At 38.1% G+C, this 20,254-nt stretch overlaps 1 protein-coding gene across 1 annotated transcript; it reads right to left on the bottom strand.

Annotated features, from left to right (window-relative positions):
• Nucleotides 1-581: 581 nt before the first annotated feature.
• On the bottom strand, nt 582-19,813 carry LOC134219286 (structure-specific endonuclease subunit SLX1 homolog). The gene is made up of 4 exons (XM_062698012.1): nt 19,493-19,813; nt 1,683-1,734; nt 1,413-1,607; nt 582-1,319 (listed from the first exon to the last, which is right to left on the bottom strand). The coding sequence occupies exons 1-4, from the start codon at nt 19,681-19,683 to the stop codon at nt 657-659; spliced, it is 1,101 nt and encodes a 366-aa protein (XP_062553996.1). The 5' UTR covers nt 19,684-19,813; the 3' UTR covers nt 582-656.
• Between the last annotated feature and the right edge of the window lie 441 nt (nt 19,814-20,254).

Genomic DNA, 20,254 nt, shown 5'->3' with positions numbered 1-20,254 from the left:
CGTTTTCGTCTAACGGTAATGTGGTGAGTACTAAAAATACTAGCAATGTGTACTATAAAAGAACAAATTATTTCACAATTTTAACAATATGCAGACACTTGACTTATCAACGTTGACCCCATCATCCGTGGACAGGAAAGAAAACGAATATAAATTAGTAAAAATTGGGCTGTCTATTCCTGTGTGATGCGCGGTCGTACAAATGCCAGCTTTGAGTTTTATATATATAGACATTTTGGAAAAACCCAAAAATCTTAGGGTACTTGCTTCTTGACATCGAATAATTAGCAGCGTACTAAGTGTTGGTTAATGGAAGAAAAATTTCTTTTGAAGCGATTTGAAGGCTTTAAAAATATATAACGCATAAGGTGTCCCGAATTAGTCCAAGAAAAATCTGGTCAATTTATCTTATAGGGTTGCTAGAACAAATAGAAAAATAAAATGTTTAATTCAATTTAATTCAATACCGATTCTTCCATGACACACGTTGTTTCAAATAAATATAATGTAACATGGAATAGATTATGATCACTGATAGAGATTAACGAGTTACAAAATGTATGGATATTTAATGACAGATATTTATATTAGCCTACATACACATTCAGATCAAATTTATTTTATTTAAATACACATGTTTTTAATAAAAATATAACTCATTCTCTCTCGCAGTCTGAAACATCGTCGACCTCGAACAAACTCTTATTACCAGAGTCTTCTACAAGGTCGCTACATCCGTTGGCTTTCCGAATCAGATCTCCCCATAAAAAGTGACTATCGCAGATCGGGCAGCTCCCCTCAACGGGAACGTACTGTCCCGGTTCCAGGCAGCGATCAGCCAAGCATTCAATGTGGCAAATTAGCTTACACCGTGGTTGAATACATCGCAGCGCGAAGTCTTCCCTCACCGATCCGCTGCCACTGGATCGAATCCGCCCGTTGCAAATCAAACAATCGACACTGATTAGCTCTGTTATTGGAGCGCCGTCGTTTTCCTCGTCGTCTGAGCTGATTGTTATGTCATCATTATCGACAGCAGAAGCGATCAATTGTGGCGTCAGCACTGCGGTAGCGTTGTAATCCCGGTTCCCTTTGGATCCCATCACAAGGAGGTCATACTCATCTACATCACAGTCGTAATTAACGGTAATTTGCTTACTTTTACTGCTCTTCGATTCCACGCTTGAAGCTCCCGTTGAAGCTGTGGGACTTCTTTTTCGCCTCTTCGTTTGTGAGACCTCGGACGCTTTTCCTTTTTTCGGCACTTTCTTCACACGTCCGAAACAAATTGGCATATGCATGGGGGGCCCCTTTCCTACCTGGTTCGCGCAAAATTACATTTTGATTGGAGCCAGAATTATGGATTTTGTTAGTTTCGTTGAAGGTTAAGGTTACAATACGCATAGTATTACCTGGAAATCACGACAGAAGTCATCGGTCAGCCACCGAACTGTCAACGGTAGACGATTCCATGGACCAATACGGAGCATTTCGGTTAGAATGCGGAAGTTGTACTCAAAGTGACTCTCTTTTCGTTGCCTCCGCTGTAATTCTGATATTTGCTTCAAACGGCGCGATACCTTGGGTTGTTGCCAGGCCCATTCGAACTGACATCAAGATTATTATTAGTTAAGTGCATTTTACTTAGTTCTAGACTAAGAAAACTAGAAATGAATACATACCCGAAGGGCTGAGATGTTATTCGGGAAGCCATGGACTATCATCACCATAACCCTGCAATGAATTGCAGTTAAAAGATTTAATTTGTTTGTAGAAATGATTTAATAATAATTATGATACATCGCTCAAAATTGAGCGTATCACGGATTAGACACGGTGCCCCGGTAGACCGTTATTATAAAATAAAAATGTCCATCAAAACCAAGTACAGGGCTCGATTCCTGTGGTAATTCTACACCTCTAGACCAATTTTTAAAAAAATCCCTAGGAGGAATCTCGAGAAATTTTGATTTGAAGTTTTTAATTGAGAAATTTCAAAAGAATCTATATTTTAATTCAATAATATTTCCAAAATACCTTCAAAGGCGTCCAAAAAGTGGTCCAAGTTGTTTTCAACCAGTTTGCATTTGTTGCCTTTCTTTCTCTTCATTGGCATTACATCCCCCACTGGGACATTGCCGCCTCGCAGCACTTCCACAGTGTTCATTAACCTTCTGTCTGTGCTCAAAAAAACTTACGTTGTCTGTGCTCTGGGGTCAAATAGACCCCAAATTGAAATTGCTATAACTTTCTTAATATTTGACCGATTTTGGATTTTTGGGACTATTTCAAAAGATAATTTAATCGTCTTTCAGGTCGTCACCAAAGATTGAATTTTGGTGGGCGGGTAAATCGCGGGGAGGGGTTTTTGTGAACAAGGGTACAAAAATAGTGATTTTTCATGAATATATTAGTTATATCCGAAAATCCTACCCATTTTGAACTGCACCTTTTCAAAAAGGTTATATAGGAAGGTGTGTGCTTTGGGATGAGGCGTTGATAAGTTTAGAACTTGGCCGCCAGGTGGTGGTATATTTGAATTCATTATTTTAGACTACTCAAGTAATTCCGATATATAGAATTCTCCTCAGTGTAAATATTCCTATCGCACAAGTTTAAAATTTGTTAAAATGGCGTCTTGATCAATGGTCGTCTAGTGGGAATGGACTGTCTTGTGACGGAAGTAATAATTGGGAATTTTACAAATAGGCGGAAAATTGGCTGATCTTTGGTTACGCATGTAGACCCAAAGGCCTTAATTCCGGATTTTCTTGGATGACCTAAAAGATATTCTGTGAACACATTCTATTATTTGCAGCATCGCTGGAACAGGTTGAATACAAAGAAAACTTTTGATGAACTCTACCACAACATTCATGTTAGCTAAAAACAAAATACATCAGATCTCACATGAAACAATATACTCAAATATAACAGCTCACTAGCGCCGCATCTTGGAACAAGTGCTCATTATATTGAGCACCGCTTTGTAGTCCTGAACATGCTGAACAATGTTGCCGAATACAACTTGGGTATAGGTATGAGGGATCTCAAGCTAAAGCAATATTTCAAACATGCAAGAATATTGCAAGTACACTAGCGCTGCCTGTTTGTAAGTTTCCTAATTATTTATTCCGTCATATGATAGACCATTCCTACCAGACGAACTTTGTTAAAGAAGTCATCTTTACAAATCTCAAATTTGTGCGATAAGAATATTTACAATGAGGAAAATTCCATATATCGGAATTACTTGAGTAGTCTAGAATAATGAATTCAAATATACCACCACCTAGTGATCAAGCTCTAAACTAATCAATGACTCATGTCAAAGCACACGCCTTCCTGTATAACCTTTTTGAAAAGGTGCAGTTCAAAATGGGTAGGATATTCTGATATAAGTAAAATAAGCATGAAAAATCACTGTTATTGTACCCTTTTTACGAAAACCCCTCCCCGCTATGTACCCGCCCACCTATAGTCAATCTTTGGTAACGACCTGAAAGATGATTAAATTATCTTTCGAAACAGCCCCAAAAATCCAAAATTGGTCAAACATTAAGAAAGTTATAGCAATTTCAATTTGGGGTCAATTTGACCCCAGAGCACAGACAACGTAAGTTTTTTGAAAAAAGTACACTGTAGCGCCTATTTTCAAGATTTTTCAAGCGAATTTGCACCTGGGAGATAGATCTCGGCGAGTTTTATCAAACTACCAAAAATTAGGAGAATCGGTTGAAAACTAAAAAAATGGCAGCCACTCAAAGTGGCCTGGGGTCATATTGACCCCAGAGCACAGACAAAAGGTTAAGCACTTTTATTAACTGCGAGGTTTCTAAGCCAAGTTACCATTTCTGCATTCGTACATCATGAGGCTAACACGATGATACTTTTATGCCCAGGGAAGTCGAGACAATATCCAATCCGAAAATTGTCTAGACCGGCACCGGGAATCGAACCCAGCCATCTCCAGCATAGTCTTGCTTTGTAGGCGCGCATCTTACCGCACGGCTAAGGAGGGCCCCATTGTTGCCTTTATTACAATTATAAATTTTGACAACTGATGAAGCTCACCAAACTGACTTAGGTATGTTTTTTGTATGGCTTGAAGCCGTCTATCTTCAAGAATGCTTGTTCAGAACCATTCTAGAATTCACGTGCAGGCTGCATATTATTTTTTGAATGCCATTCAGATTAAAGTTTGTATTTTTTTTATTGTATTCACAAATGTATTCGAGCATCAGAAGTAAAGATTGGAGTGTGGAAGAAATTGATGAAAAAACCAACAGCTTAAAGAATTGTTTAAAGTAGTGTAGTTGTTTAACATTATATAACAGGTTAGATCTTCGTCAGATGCTGTAACAATTGAATTGACGGAGCTTTATCAAATTCTGAGATTTCCCCGCAAAATGATCATCGGACTGGTAATGACTCCAAAGAAGGCGGTAAGGAAAAGCTAAGATTTTTAAGAGTGAGCTCGGCATATAGAATGAGATCTCGAGAACCAAGGAAAACATCTGGAAAAATGCACAAGAGAAAGAAAGAATTTCACAAGCTTAGTGCATATTCTTTTGGATTTTCGGTTACGACGAAGATAAAATATTCAATTTTTGAACTTTTAAAAACACTTCAATAAAGAAACAAAATGAAACTTTTCCTATCTCCGCCACTACACGATTAATACGATTTTAATACGATTGTTAATACGATTTTAATGTTGCTCGAGAAGCGCCATGTTGAGTAAATTTATGGGTGAACCAAGTACAGATGAGGCATCAACAAATTGCATAGAGTTCACTATAATTCCGATCTTTCGGATTACGTCATGGTAAGTTACTCTGCTTAAACATTAACAATTTTCTAATTAATATTTCAATCAGCAGGTTCTGAATGATTTCAAAAATGTTTACGCGAGATACAACTCTTTGAAACTCGAGCATGGTTTTGAGGAAGCAATTGATGGCTTTTGCTAGCAGCTGGAAAAAGCCCCAGTTCCATATCTTGAATTATCATGTTTCAGAGTTGTGTAGAGGTACCGTAATATGTCTTGGCTTACATATCAAACATGCTTTATCTAGTCCGTTGATTAGAATTTTAACGAGATTTGGCAGCAAAGATCGGTTAATAAGTGCTGTGATCGAGTATAACAGCTTCTAACTAGTATTATTATACACGAACTCTGGTCTTACTTCTCTCCATTATGAACATAAATGCTAAATTAAAATTAATTTTTACCTTTCATTCTATTAAACATGGAAAGCAATACGTATACTAAATTCGAGCAAGTTAGCCATACAAAAACATACTTAAGTCAATTTTTTAAGATAAGTCAGTTGTAAATATTTATGGTTCTAATAACGGCAACGCGTGCTTAGGGCCATCTTTGGCGTTGTGCAAGAGAATGGTGTGTGGCGGCGAAGGATGAAACAAGAGCTCACCCAGTTCTACGGCGATCCAAGTACCCAGAAGGTAGCTAAAGCTGGAAGGGTACGATGGGCAGGGCATATTTCAAGAATGTCGGACAGCAACCCTGCAAAGCTGGTGGTTACTTCCGACCCGGCAGGCACAGGAAGAACATCTATCTAGCTAGGTGGATTAATCAGGGTTTTTGGTAATATTTTTAGATTCTTATATGGATTCTTTTGAAATTTCTTAACTAAAAACTTCAAATCAAGATTTCTCGAGATTCCTCCTAGGGATTTTTTAAAAATTTGTCCAGAGGTGCAGAATTACCATAGGAATCGAGCCCTGTACTTGGTTTTGATGGACATTTTTATTTTATAATAACGGTCTACCGGGGCACCGTGATGGCTATATTTCAAATTTAGAAGAAAAATAATCTGATTATTTTAATTCGGTACATTAATCTTTCCATTCTGCCATCTATACGTTCGAAAATGTTCCGGTGGATTGAAAAATATGAATGCAATATTCTTCTCCATCTACTTGTGTGTTATTATCACCAAAACACAATTTGTATGCCTACTTGGTACATATGATAAAAATTATTGTTAAACTAGCGGATATTTGTTATTAATAACATACCTTAACATTAAACATGTTAATAATAAGGATTTTATAGTTCATTCGACGTATGCTCAATTTTATGCCACTCAATAAGTGGTTTTTATTAGATTTATAAAATTTTTATTTAGAAGAATTAATGTCCAAATACAATTAAACATTGGAGAAACATTTGGAACTTGAGCTCTCAAAAATCAAAGTTCCTGCACCAAATTTAGATAATTATTTAATCTTCTTTAAGCCAAAAAAGTTCAAATGCTGTTTTCTATCTACTTCTTCGGCAGCTCAATCATTTACTTGCAATTTAAAATATTGAACGGAATTTGTTCCGGCAAAGATTGGTCTATAAAATGTCAAAAAATGTGTCCTTGTTCCACGAATTCAATAATACAACTATCAATGAGCCTAATGTGCCATCCAGACTATGAGCTATATCACTTGATATAGAGTAGCTTGGCATCAAAGTTCACATATCTTATTTTTACCGCAAATAATGCATATAACATCTCATGTCAAGATTCTCTATATCAAATAGCTATATCACCAATCTGAACTAGAAATACTAGAATAAGAGATCGGCAAAGACGCCATCTTGTTTCCAATCAAACCGTCAAAAGCGGTTCCATTTCGATTTGTTTACTTTTTGCATCCATAAGAAGCAAGCGAAAAGTTCAAGTACTGCCAGTATCATTTTCTCGATTTCATGCATTTTCATCGCGAGTGGTGCGCATGATGGCGCACGGCTATGGCATAGATGCGCACTACTCGCGATGCAGTTGCGACATCCGGAAATAGGAGAAAATGCGCTTGTCGCGAGAGCTCAGTTCGGTTTTCAACTGGATCTACAATACATATACGATATGTAGCATATCGCGAGAGACTTTTTTCGCAAGCTGTCTTGATAGAGAGCTGATTCGGGAGGCTATACCCCATGATAAATTTCTTTTAGAAAGCTCCAAATGCAGGGAGAACTGGCTCTGATAATGCATTAGAGTAGAGTGGGGTAAGAGTACGCACTTAGTTTTCAATCGATCATGTGGCCCTTATGAAGCAAGCTGCTGCATATCAAATCAGTTTCGATGATTCATATACTCTTCCTTTATGTTACCCAGTGGATAAAATATTGAAATTATTGAGATTCGTTTTAGTAGAACCCTTATTGCGAGACAAGTGAAAAACGCACTCTTACCCCACCGGTGGGGTAAAAGTGCGCATTGGGTGGGGTAAGAGTACGCAATTATCCAATCATGTGCTTTAAGTATATATTAACACAAATAAGAGTTAATAATATTTAATTGATGTTTAATGAGCATATATTAGGAATGTTTAAAGATTACGTAACTCTTAAAGGGGAGGGGTCCTAAAATGTGCACTTTCATACAAAAAACCATTGTTTTTTTAAATATACAAAAAACTACAGAGGTAAAAATATATATCAGGTTTCGCGTGGCGTATACAAAGGCATTTTCCTTAAAGAAAGTCCACCAATCACGGAACGTAAAATTTGGTTATTTCATCACCCCTCCCCTCCTATCTTACACTATTTGTATGAATCCTCTAAAAATTATATGGATCGTCACACATCTCACAACCCCTCTCAGCTAAACGTTACGTAATTTATGAATGTTTCTTTTGATTAAATGAAATTATCATATAGATGAAATTGTGTTTTGTGCTATGTTTATGTGTACAACAAGTCCTAATACAATTTCATTATTTCGCTTCAGTGCTTTGTTCGCTAAGTCCTTTCTAACACCGAATTACTTCAACTTATCCTAAAAACTTGAGATAATTTCAAATTCTGTCCCTTTTTTCTTAGTTGTGGATCTTTACGCTTTGGAAGAAGTCTTATTTCGGCCGGAGATACGGGCTTGACATCATAACTAGAAGATTCATATGCGTACTCTTGCCCCACCGGTTCCTGCGTACTTTTACCCCACAGTCCCAAAAATTATTCAAGTAATGGTTTTGACTTCTTGAAAAACCAACCGGATTGGTGTTCTGTACCATAAAGTACTCTATACAATAGGCTATCGAATTAGTATAATGTTCACCTGATTGAACGTATATATGGTAATGAAATACTAGTTGCGGAAATCCAATTATTTTTAGCAAAATGACCAAAAAGTTATCTAACTCCATATCTCCCTTGTTGTTTATTCAAATCGTTTACAATTACACATGATAATAGTTGGCCAGAATACCTGTAAAACTGATGCAGTGCTGCTAGTTTATCTTTTTTTATTACTTCAAAAAATCGAAAACGTACTCTTACCCCACGCGCACTCTTGCCCCACTCTACTCTACAACTTGTTTTACACAGCTGGGCAGTAACCAACACGAAAGGAGCGAAAACATAGCGAGAATCACCATTTTTCTGTGGGGGCTGCCTATCCGATTCTGTTTTTTCGCACTTGTTATGATTCGGAACAGTTTTTGCATCTCTTTTATCGTTGTTCGTCTATTGAGAGCGATTTCTGCAAACCCTGCATTTTTCCCATGAAAAAAAAAACTGTCAAAACGCACGCGTTTAACATAATGCCTTAAGGTTTAGGCCGATGCTCAGTTCAAGTGAGGAATGGGTCACCGCTTTCACCGGCAGTCTGGAGGTCGTAGAGCAAAATCGTTCAAAAAGGTCTCTTATATTTTAGTCTTCTTGCCCTCAGATGCATTCAATCCAATCTACAAGCATTCTAAGTGGTTGAAACAGTGAAACAGGTCACCCCCATTTGACCCATTGTCACCCCCGACGACGGTACAATAACTTGAATACAGTTCCGTTATGCTCAAAACTTCAGCGTTCATCAGATGGGCCCTAGAAAAATAATTTGGTAAATCGTACATAACTTTTGATAGAAAAAACATACACTTGAGTTTTTTGGACACAACGCACAATATAAGCTAAGCTTTCCATCGATGTAATCATATTCAAAAAATCTAGAGGAGACATATTTTTCAAAAATAAATCCAAGATGGCGGCCAAATTCAATATGGCTGCTTCCGTTTTTATTATTCAAATTGAGGAAACACTTCCTCTTTCCAACGATATGCTAATCTTTAAGATATGTTGAGAAATGTTTAATAGATCTTCATATATTGGATATGATCTTCTTATTCTAAGTAACTTAACGCTAGGAGTCGTCTCAGATGAGTGGAAAATATCAGCAGTTACTCCAATTCACAAGGCGGATAGCTCCCATAATGTTGAGAACTATCGTCCAATTTCGATTCTTAGTTGTCTGGCCAAAACACTCGAACTGCTGATTCATGAACGTACACAGAAAAAAATAATGATAAACAAACAGCGCGTAAAACTTGGCATGCGGAAATTTACGCTATTATACGCTGAAATGGTCCTCTTGCTAACAAAATTGCTTACAACTTGTATGCAAAATTGACGATTCAAGTCAAATATTGTATACTTTTAAGCTATATCCCGTATGAAATTACGATAATAATGGCGTTCCATTTAAGTGCATGATTTTTAGCGTAAATTTCAGTGGATTTTTCTATCTGTGTATGTATGTGGCTGCTAAACCTGTTATGGAACGTACACACGGTCAAGCAGTTTGACCAACATTGACTCCACCTCTCGTTTATTCAAACATGCATCAAGTTTTACTTACACCGGCACGAACAATCAATTTATTCGACCAACAATATCACACACGAACGACCGAAGCACCAACTTGAGCACCAACCATCAAAAAATATATGGGTGTTTGTGCAACTTCACTACAAATGCTCAAACATGTTCGGCGAACCTTGACTCCACCCCCGACAACTCAAACCAAAATCAAACCGTTTTAATTTTTTCCAACCGAGCCGCCAACTGTCAAATGGTTGTTCGAACAACTTCACACACGTTCAAACAAAGCAGCAACCGAAGCGTTTTCTTGGGGCGGAGTCAATGTTCGTCAAACTGCTTGACTAGTGTGTACGTGGCATTATCAACATGGCTTTGTACGAAATCGCTCAACTGTAACAAACCTGATGACCTACACTAGCATGCTTTATTCTAGCCTGGAGAAGAGATGTCAAGATGACAGCATTTACATTGACTTTTCGAAAGCTTTCGATTAACTTAAGTTCCTCACGGATTAACTTTTAAGAAATTAGAATGTTTTGGATTTCCTGACTGGATTGGCACTTGGCTGCGTTCTTACCTGATTGGTAGGTCATCCTTCGTTAAATTAGGCACTCTCTCAACTAATACATATCGTACGCCATCCGGAGTGCCATCATCTTCGTGAACGACTTATGCTGTAAAATTCTAACTCATCGCCTCATGTACGCCGACGATTTTAAAATATTTCGAATTATTCGATGATTGACCGATTGTCTTGCGCTGCAACAAGATCTAGATATCATAGCCAACTGGTGTTGTTTAAATGGTATGGCACGGTGTGTTTGTCCGAAGAGGCTTATTTTCAAAAAAATCAGTATCTCTAAAACACTCACTACACGAAAGTATAGGTTTTCCTCTTTCACGTAGGTGCATTTTTAAAATGTTCTATCGGGGGTCATTTTTCCATACATTTTTGGGGGGGTTAAATCAGCTATCATTTGAGGTTTCTATGGAATTTGCACCAAAAATAGTGAAAAAATAAAAATTGTTCTAGATCCCCCGATAGAACATTTTAGTTTACCCACTATATGAAAGAGGAGAGCATATACTTTCACGTGGTGGGTGTTTCAGAGATACTGATTTTTGAAAAATAATATTTCCCCATAGACACACCGTGTATGGAGATAAATGCGTCGAAATGCAACTCAATAAGTTTTACCAAATGCAGAACGCAGATAAACTTTCGTTACTCGGCATGCGGAAACGAACTGAATAGTGTGTGCTCCATAAAAGACCTATATAATATTTTTTATATATATATAATAGCCCTGTTTGTCTGTCCGGTGACTAGCCAACCAGACGCAGAACGCGGGAAAATTCTCACAAAAAAATAAAATATTTTACACTTTAATTTTTTTTTACTATCAGTTGCAGAAAACAAAACCAGTGACAACCTTAGACAACCAGACACAGCATTTGATTAAAAAAATCACAGACAACAGACGTTGAAAATTTTGATTTTTTTAATGCATGAATTAATGAACTGTTTATATAACTTGCCACGGGCGCTACTGCGTCCACGAATAAACTAGTTGTTGATAATGGGCTACGAAATGGTGAGTTGACATCCGGGAAGGAGTGCCTAACATAGCTCTGGTCCTAACAAGTTCCAATACCGTCACCGTAACCAATCACCGTTACTGTTCCTCATCGTAATCGACGAGATTCTGATAGGTGCGATTGACCGGTCATTTTTCCATACATTTTTGGGGGGGTTAAATCAGCTATCATTTGAGGTTTCTATGGAATTTGCACCAAAAATAGTGAAAAAAAATAAAAATTGTTCTAGATCCCCCGATAGAACATTTTAGTTTACCCACTATATGAAAGAGGAGAGCATATACTTTCACGTGGTGGGTGTTTCAGAGATACTGATTTTTGAAAAATAATATTTCCCCATAGACACACCGTGTATGGAGATAAATGCGTCGAAATGCAACTCAATAAGTTTTACCAAATGCAGAACGCAGATAAACTTTCGTTACTCGGCATGCGGAAACGAACTGAATAGTGTGTGCTCCATAAAAGACCTGGGCGCAAGCTGAATTTTAATTAGCATATTGCAACGACTAGTGGACCCTCCTTAGCCATGCGGTAAGATGAGCGGCTACAAAGCAAGACCATGCTGAGGGCGGCTGGGTTCGATTCCCGGTGCCGGTCTAGGCAATTTTCGGTTTGGAAATTGTCTCGACTTCCCTGGGCATAAAAGTATCATCATGTTAGCCTCATGATATACGAACAGAAATGGTAACTTGGCTTAGAAACCTCGCTGTTAATAAGCTGCGAGGCGGCAATGTCCCAGTGGGGGATGTAATGCCAATGAAGAAGAAGAAGAAGAAGATTACAAAGACTACTTCCAAGGCTCTCGCCGTACTAGGCTTCATGCGCCGGAACGCTGCAGATTTTGGTGACGTTTACTCCCTGAAAAGCCTGTATTGTTGCCTCGTGCGAAGTATACTCGAATATGCTCCTCAACGACTCCAGCCTCGTTTTCACCCATCTATTATAGAAACATCATTTATCGAAAACTAGATTGTTGGAAACAGATAAAGCACAAGTTTACTCATAATTGTTTGCTAATGGTACGGGAAAACTTGAACTTAACCTGTTATCAAAAGCCAGTTTTCGAGAAATTAGTGAGGGCGATTTCTGGGTGTCTTACCTTAGATAGTGGAATCTATAAATGAGCGAAAATTACGTAACGCTGTATAGGGGAGGGACAACAAAGTAGACAAAACAGTGTTGAAAGTATGAAGCACCATTGATCAGTCCAGCCCATGCTCTAGAGTTCGGCATCTCACCCGGATATTTATTTTACTGCTGTGTCACAAAATAAGCCTTTATTAACTTTTCCAAACTATGCAAACTACAGATAGTAGAATCTATAGATGAGCGAAAGCATGGCTGAGTCGTTTTTTTTACCGTGCACACGTGCATATTGTTAACCATATGGTATCATACAACCGACTACATTTTATGTTCAGCCCTTCTGGCAACACTTTATACTTCTCGTGTTCCTATATTTTGGTTCTACATGAATAAATAATTACTTTGTGTTTGACTACTAAAGAGTACACACGTTTGTTTCATTGTCTTCTCTCAAGTCCTCGGAAAGTTGATCGTCTCGTATTCGTTGTTACAGTTCAGAAATTGAGCCACATTATTCTGTTCAGCTGTGTAGCATTAGTTAGCATGCAATTGGAAAGACTAGATTATATAAACACAAAACAAACATAGCCGTCCCTATGCTAGGTTGAAAACAAACGCCATCGGTAAATTATATTGCCGATGGGTGACGTGTCGTGTCATCTACAGCGAATTTCCGGCCGGGAAAGAAAAAGCCGAAAAAAGGGGAGAAGTAAAAAAGCCATCGCAGTGAATGGTCGCGATACCGCGTGTGTGTGCTCTGAAGCCGAGTGATCAGCCGACAAGAAGGAATCGGAATCTTGTTCCTGCATGTTGAATATTCGCCGAAACGGGCCTGGATTATTCCCCGAAACGTTTATTCCGTCAGCGGCGTTTGTCACGTCGCAAATCGCTTCACCGTACTCATCTCTGTCACTCATCGGCGACACCATCGGCATACGTGCCAAACGAGGAGATTACGCATAAAGAACCTTATAGTGTTTCGATCAGCGCCATTCAACACGTCACAAGTCGTATCGCTGTAGCCACCTCTGCGAATCGCAAAATGCTCCGTCACCATCCGCAACGGTGTAGAACAAGGAAATTCCGCGTAAAAGATCAACCTTACTTTGAACCGTATTGCTGTATTGCTTCCGTAAGCCACGAACTAACCCGACGTTATCCGCAACGGTTCCGCGCCGAGAGGATCTGCACGAAAGATACACGGAAAGGCCATTCCTAAGAGGGTGTCTTCGGATTAAACAACCCCGAGAAAGGGGTTTTGTTTTGCACCTACAGATCCGTCGACACGGTGGTCTCCGAGGTCAACGATTGCCTGGCCGGCTGCGATGCTGCGAATCGAACGGGTACGGAACGGGACGGCTGGAGAGAGTCTCTACCACGCGTGGCGGTGATTGGGAGTGGCACAAGCTGCGGCTCTGACTAGGGGCGACCGACGACCGGTAGCAATTGGGGCAAGCAGCTGCCCAAAGGCAACCGAATGACAAGGCGCACGGCACGACGCGTCACCAGAGCAACGCCGCTTATCTGTGGTCTGTGTTAAGAGCCAGTTCGCGAGAAGCGCGACCCCCTTTCCAAAGGAGGTTGCAACGATGTTCTCCGATTTGGATGAAATTTTCAGGGTTTGTTCATATATGTAAGAGAAGACATTTTGCAAATTTTCAGATTTTTTCATTGAGGGGAAGTGGGGTAAAACGGCCCTTCAAAAATTATTGTTCAAAAATCGCCAAAACCATAAAAATGCAATAATTTTGGCAATGACTGACCGATTTTGTTTAAATTTTGCACGCTTTTTTTACTCAATTAGTACTTTATACCAAGTGGTTAATATGGTTATAAAGTTGTTTACTTTAGGAGAAAATGGACTTTTTGGATAAAAAAATTGTCGTTTTTCCAAAGGGAATATTTTTCACCAACAGATATACACAGAAAAAAATTATGAAAAGTAAACAGCGCGTAAAACTTGCCATGCGGAAAATTACACTATCCCTCGCTGAAATGGCCATCTTCCTAACAAGATTGCTTACAAGTTGCATGCAATATAGACGATTCACATCAAATATTGTATACATTTAGGCTATATCCGTTCTGGAATTACGCTAATAATGACGTTCCATTTATGTGCATGATTTTTAGCGTAAATTTCAGTGGATTTTTCTATCTGTGTAGGATAAAAAACTACGTGAATAAAATTATAAAATTTAATAATTACTTTGTATTTGACTACTAAAGAGTACACACGTTTGACAGCTCATTTGGTGACAGACGATTTATCTTCGCTCATCTATATATTCCACTATCTATAGTGCAAACGGAACGGGGGATCAGTGCAAATTCAGGATAATTTGAAAGTGACTAAATTTACTATTTAAACATTATGGTTAAGCTATTATTTCCAGTTTACCTTATGACAGCGGTTTTCAACCTTTTTGTTGAGTGGTTGCTTTCAAAAGTTATTAAGAAAATGATGGATCGAACGAAAATGGTTTCAATCAACACATTTAGTTAATCTGTTAATCTGTTAAGCCATGGCGCAACCCATAACCCTGTAATTGACTAATATTCACCAAGCGTGCATGATTCCCAATCATTTATAATATAAATTATTCGTGAAGCATGTACCAGATTTCCTTCGATATTAATTTAAATATTTATTTAAATGGGTGCTGCCCAATTATTTTCTTTCGAAATTTCTTTTGGCCAGATTCCTTTGGAATGCAAAAACAGACAAAAAATCTGAAGGTGCTTTATTATTCCTTTGAATACCTCCCAGAGATTTAAGTTAATTTTCTAAGAAATGAGACAGAAATTCTCTAACGAGATTCAAAACAGAGCCGCACAACAGATAGATATGTTTACCGTGGAATGTGATTAATCCTTGATTTTGAAACACTAGCGACTGTGCACATCCAATGCTTCCCGTCCATTGGTCCCTGTGCAATTGCGATTGTTCTGGTCTATTACGGAAGTGGAACTACGAAATACAAGATCATCATGCTCATGCTCAAAGTTAGACAGAAGTCCTCGGAAATCTGCTGTAAGTCCATACGTAAAACTGATACCCTACAAAAATATCTGAATGAGCTTTTGAAAATGTTTTTAAAAATTCGCAATGGATGTGAAAAGTTATAAATGGGATTGTGATTTACTCTTCAATGAATCTTAATGACATCCAGTTTTTCTACTGGAACTCATATTTGAATCATCATATAATAATATATTATATATATATATAATAGCCCTGTTTGTCTGTCCGGTGACTAGCCAACCAGACGCAGAACGCGGGAAAATTCTCACAAAAAAATAAAATATTTTACACTTTAATTTTTTTTTACTATCAGTTGCAGAAAACAAAACCAGTGACAACCTTAGACAACCAGACACAGCATTTGATTAAAAAAATCACAGACAACAGACGTTGAAAATTTTGATTTTTTTAATGCATGAATTAATGAACTGTTTATATAACTTGCCACGGGCGCTACTGCGTCCACGAATAAACTGCGTCCACGAATAAACTTGATAATGGGCTACGAAATGGTGAGTTGACATCCGGGAAGGAGTGCCTAACATAGCTCTGGTCCTAACAAGTTCCAATACCGTCACCGTCACCAATCACCGTTACTGTTCCTCATCGTAATCGACGAGATTCTGATAGGTGCGATTGACCGTGAACCAAACCGCAGGCTGCTATGACAGCATATAACCATATAGAGCACCTAAACGACTTCGAATTGGCTGATGACGTTGCACTCCTCGCTCAACGGCGCTCTGACATGCAGAGTAAGTTCAACGACCTTGCCGAGCGCTCCTCTTCGGCAGGTTCAGTCATCAACGTCATCAAAACCAAATCGTTGAATGTAAACACGGTGACCCCTTCCAGTTTCATAGTAGCCGGGCAATCAGTGGAGAATGTTGAAAACTTCCAATATCTTGGTACCCAAATGGCGTCAGACGGCGGTACCAAGATCGACATAAGCGCACGGATCAAGAAAGCGAGGGCTGCCTTTGCGGGTTTAAGAAATATCTGGAAAAACAGGCCGATAAGTGAACGCACCAAAATACGAACTATCAACTCTAACGTGAAATCTGTGCTGTTATACGCTAGCGAAACATCGTGTGTATCAGTGGAGAACACTCAACGGTTGCAGGTGTTCATCAACAGATACCTGCGGTATATAATTCGGGCTTGGTGGCCTCACAACTGGATCTCAAACAACGAGCTCCATCGTCGTTGTCACCAGAGGCCGATAGCAACAGAAATTCGGGAACGGAAGTGGGGCTGGGTCGGGCACACTCTACTCTAGATTGTTCGGGTACTGAAACGAATTCCCTCAAACATGTGCACTTTACGATCCAATCATATTCATAAATAAGTGTTTGAAATTCAAAAGATTCCCAAAAACTTATTAAGGAATCCAGGATCCATAATATATGGAACATTACGGGCTCATAAATTCTCTTTTTAATGTCTGTAGTCTGTTTTAAATCCCTTTATTCAACTGTGAAACTTTATAATAGCATACAGTAAATATTGTGGATTTTATTTTGTTACCAGATTTCTTAACCGGTTCTAATATTTTTCACTATTTCTAAAATATAAAGTTTTAAAAATCATAAACCACCCTTCGGAATATTTTTTGTAATGCTCGAAGTTGTATCGTTCTTTTAAAGGCATGGCATTATAAATTTACTCTAGGATATCAAACTCTGGAATCAACTTTGAAAATGAAAGATTAGTTTTAGATATTAATAATGTTTTTCTAAAACCCAGTGTTCTCTACCAAACTCAATATTTCAATCCTTTTATAAAACCCCGCTCAACTAAATCTGATACTGTGATTTCGGCAAAATGAAAATTTGCAACAAAATTACAAACAAATATACTGATCACTTTAGAAAAAACCCAAATTAATCCACCTAGCGGTGACGATGCCTTTCTCGATTATATCGTTTGGTTTCGTTTTATATATATTTATATATACGCACACACACGGACAGACAGATATATGTTCAGCTCGAGGAGCTGAGTCGATTCCCAACCAGTAGATAGTAACAGATTTATATCAGAACTTGTGATTCTGTTACAGCAGTTTTTTTTATAACAGCAGTTGTTATAAAACATGTACCATAAGTAGTTAAAATAACAAAATCTCTTCTAAAATCTCAACAAAAATATTAATAAATATCTTATTATTTGAACAAAAATATAACTCGAGGTGTTTCACAATACTGATAAAAATAGCTTATATAAATTATGGTATTGAAAAGATTATGATTATCAACAATGTAGGCAAATAAATTTGTCCAGCTTGTTAAACTTTAAATGTACGATCAAGTTATACTGAAGGTGGTAACGTGGTAAGTTATACTGAAGGTGGCGTTGTTCGTCGATTAGTTTTCGTGTTCAACACGTTCCACATTGCAAGCTTTGAAAAGCTTTGCTCGTTGCGTTAGCGTTATCGATATTGCCGTAGCGAGGATTCTAACCCATCGAGCGAACGTAATTTATATTATAGCATGGTAGCTGCTCAATGCTCGTAGTCCCGATTATATGGGAAAAAAATTGAAAACTGCCTAAACCATTTTGCTTGTCAGCTGCGAACGCATTGATCAATATTGATGAAAATAAATAGCATGTAATAAGAAGAGTGGATCTGCGAAATGCAACTTGTTGCGATAAAATCAGTTAAGTCTAAGTACATAAAAATCGTGCGAGTTTTTGAGGTTGAAAAAGTGACCATACAGACACACAGACATACACACACACACATACATCACCTCGATTCATCAAACTGAGTCGAATGGTATAAGAAACTTTACTATCAGATGTTCCTGTAGAAAGTTCGTTTTCAGAGTGGAATGATAGCCTTTCGGTACAACTTTGTTGTACGAGAAAGGCAAAAAAGTGTTTATGGGAGGATTCTTTAAAATACTAAATCAGCATTATTTTCTAAATATAAGGACTCTATGCGGATTCTAGAGAAGTCCTTAGAGATCATGAGATTTTCATCGGATTTTACTCTTCCGGGACTCGCTTAGTCTTGAATCACTCATTCAGTCTCGCGTCCGTGGTGTACGATAAGCGTGCTTTTTTCGCTAGTGTTGTACTAGCCTATAGGGCTGAAAACATCTTAAATAAAGACATTATTTAATTATAATAATACAACGGTGCTAGTTCAAAATGTAGCAAATTTTAGCAAAATCATAGCTGGTTTCATGTTGTATCAAGAGCTCGAACAAAATATCAGGTTACAATTTGTTAATTTTTGTCTTAATAAAATCTTAAAATGTTGTTCGATACCTTCACGATTCTTGTGCAATAATTATTGATCGTTATCACAGAAGCGGAACGGTGCCCGATGTAGCTATTTCTGAGTATGAGCCGAAGTATGCGAAATACATGACTTTCAAGTGCAGTGAACTATGTGAGAACCGCCCTTCACACTTTCTCCTAGCAGAAGCTAGATTAAACATTGAACCGTTTAGTTTATTCTAGACGGTGTGCAGCAAAACCCGGTCTTATCAACGATCTGTCCCTTAGGATCTCTTCTTTTTGAACTGCTTATCCGTCCAGTACTCGGTTCGTTCCGCGAGCCCGTCAGGTTGTCCTAAATCGTGAAGGATCCAGTTGTTCATTATCGGACGAATCTGCTGGCCATTTATTTTAATCGCCAAGGATGGTCCCTCTCGACCAGCCAAGATGGCTAAGCCAAGGTCTACCAATTATTCCAAGAAGAAAAGATGTAGGTAGCATACGGTCCAGAACCACGCGCGACGACTGTCCGTGAAGCGGTTCTGAGTATCTTTGTGTTGCAATAAACTCAATAGTTTGCCGACCATGGGATTGATGGATAGTCTCTTCTGCCCTCAGTTGGTCAGTTACTGTTGGTTGTGGATTTGATTTCAAAGTTTTTTCGAACTTGAAGGAAAAAGTGCCAAGCACTAATATTCATGAGTTTTTATAAAAGTTCAGAATATGCAATAATACCAATTCCAATACAAGCTTTTGCCAAAACTACGATCCAGAAGATCTTAAAAAATTGGCCCCTTCTGCTTGAAATCCTGGCTACGTTCATGTTTGTGATACCTTTTATTCAAATGCACGAGCAATACCGGGTAGTTTTAAAGCATGAAAATATTTAATATAGATGCTAATACCTATGGAGCATTCGTAACCTTGTTGGAACTTACCACGGACCACGGTTCGATGTCTTTTTAGCACCACCTGCATCCTGGCCACCGTTGTGCTGCTTAATCCGCCGGTTGGGATCAACGGTGTATCCGATGTACGTTCGACCAACAAACTTTGCATTTGAGCTTCTGCTCACCAATAAATACACTCCATAAAAATCTTCGATTTCCTGCACTGATTGAGTATTCATTTCCAATATCTATTACTCCATTATAAAAATGCTAAAATTATTTCTAGTTCCTAGACATTAAAAAAAACTACGTATAAAACTATTCTATTTCTATGTATTTTATATTGTATTATTTTGATACCGCTAATTATTTATTTACAAACAAAATCTTGTCAATCAACAATTTCAGTCGGAGGGGCATCAAGAAAAAGCCGACACGGCACTGCTGTTTCAAAGGAGCCTAAGCTGCAAACATAAAAAATGAATTTTTGGGGACCAAATTCGCGAAGTTCAAGCTGCCGTGTATAATGCGCAAACATGAAGGACATCAAGGCAAATAAGCATGACGAAGTATAGAAAATTAAACTAAAAATACTCCCAAACAAATTTTAAATACTTCTAATCAAAAACTAATTACCTAATAATTAAGAGAATATTGATAATATGCTAAATAAAGCCCGTAGTCCACCCTTTGTCATAATGACCAATATTTGTCAAGATTATCTAAACATAGGACAAAGAGTTTACTGATAGCTTAAGCATCCTCGTGAGAAAATTTAATATGTTTATTATAAGATTCCTTTAAAAGTCT

Source organism: Armigeres subalbatus, chromosome 3, assembly GCF_024139115.2.
Source record: "Armigeres subalbatus isolate Guangzhou_Male chromosome 3, GZ_Asu_2, whole genome shotgun sequence".
In the NCBI taxonomy this organism is placed as follows: Eukaryota; Metazoa; Arthropoda; class Insecta; order Diptera; family Culicidae; genus Armigeres; species Armigeres subalbatus.
This window is presented reverse-complemented; position numbering and strand designations above follow the sequence as displayed.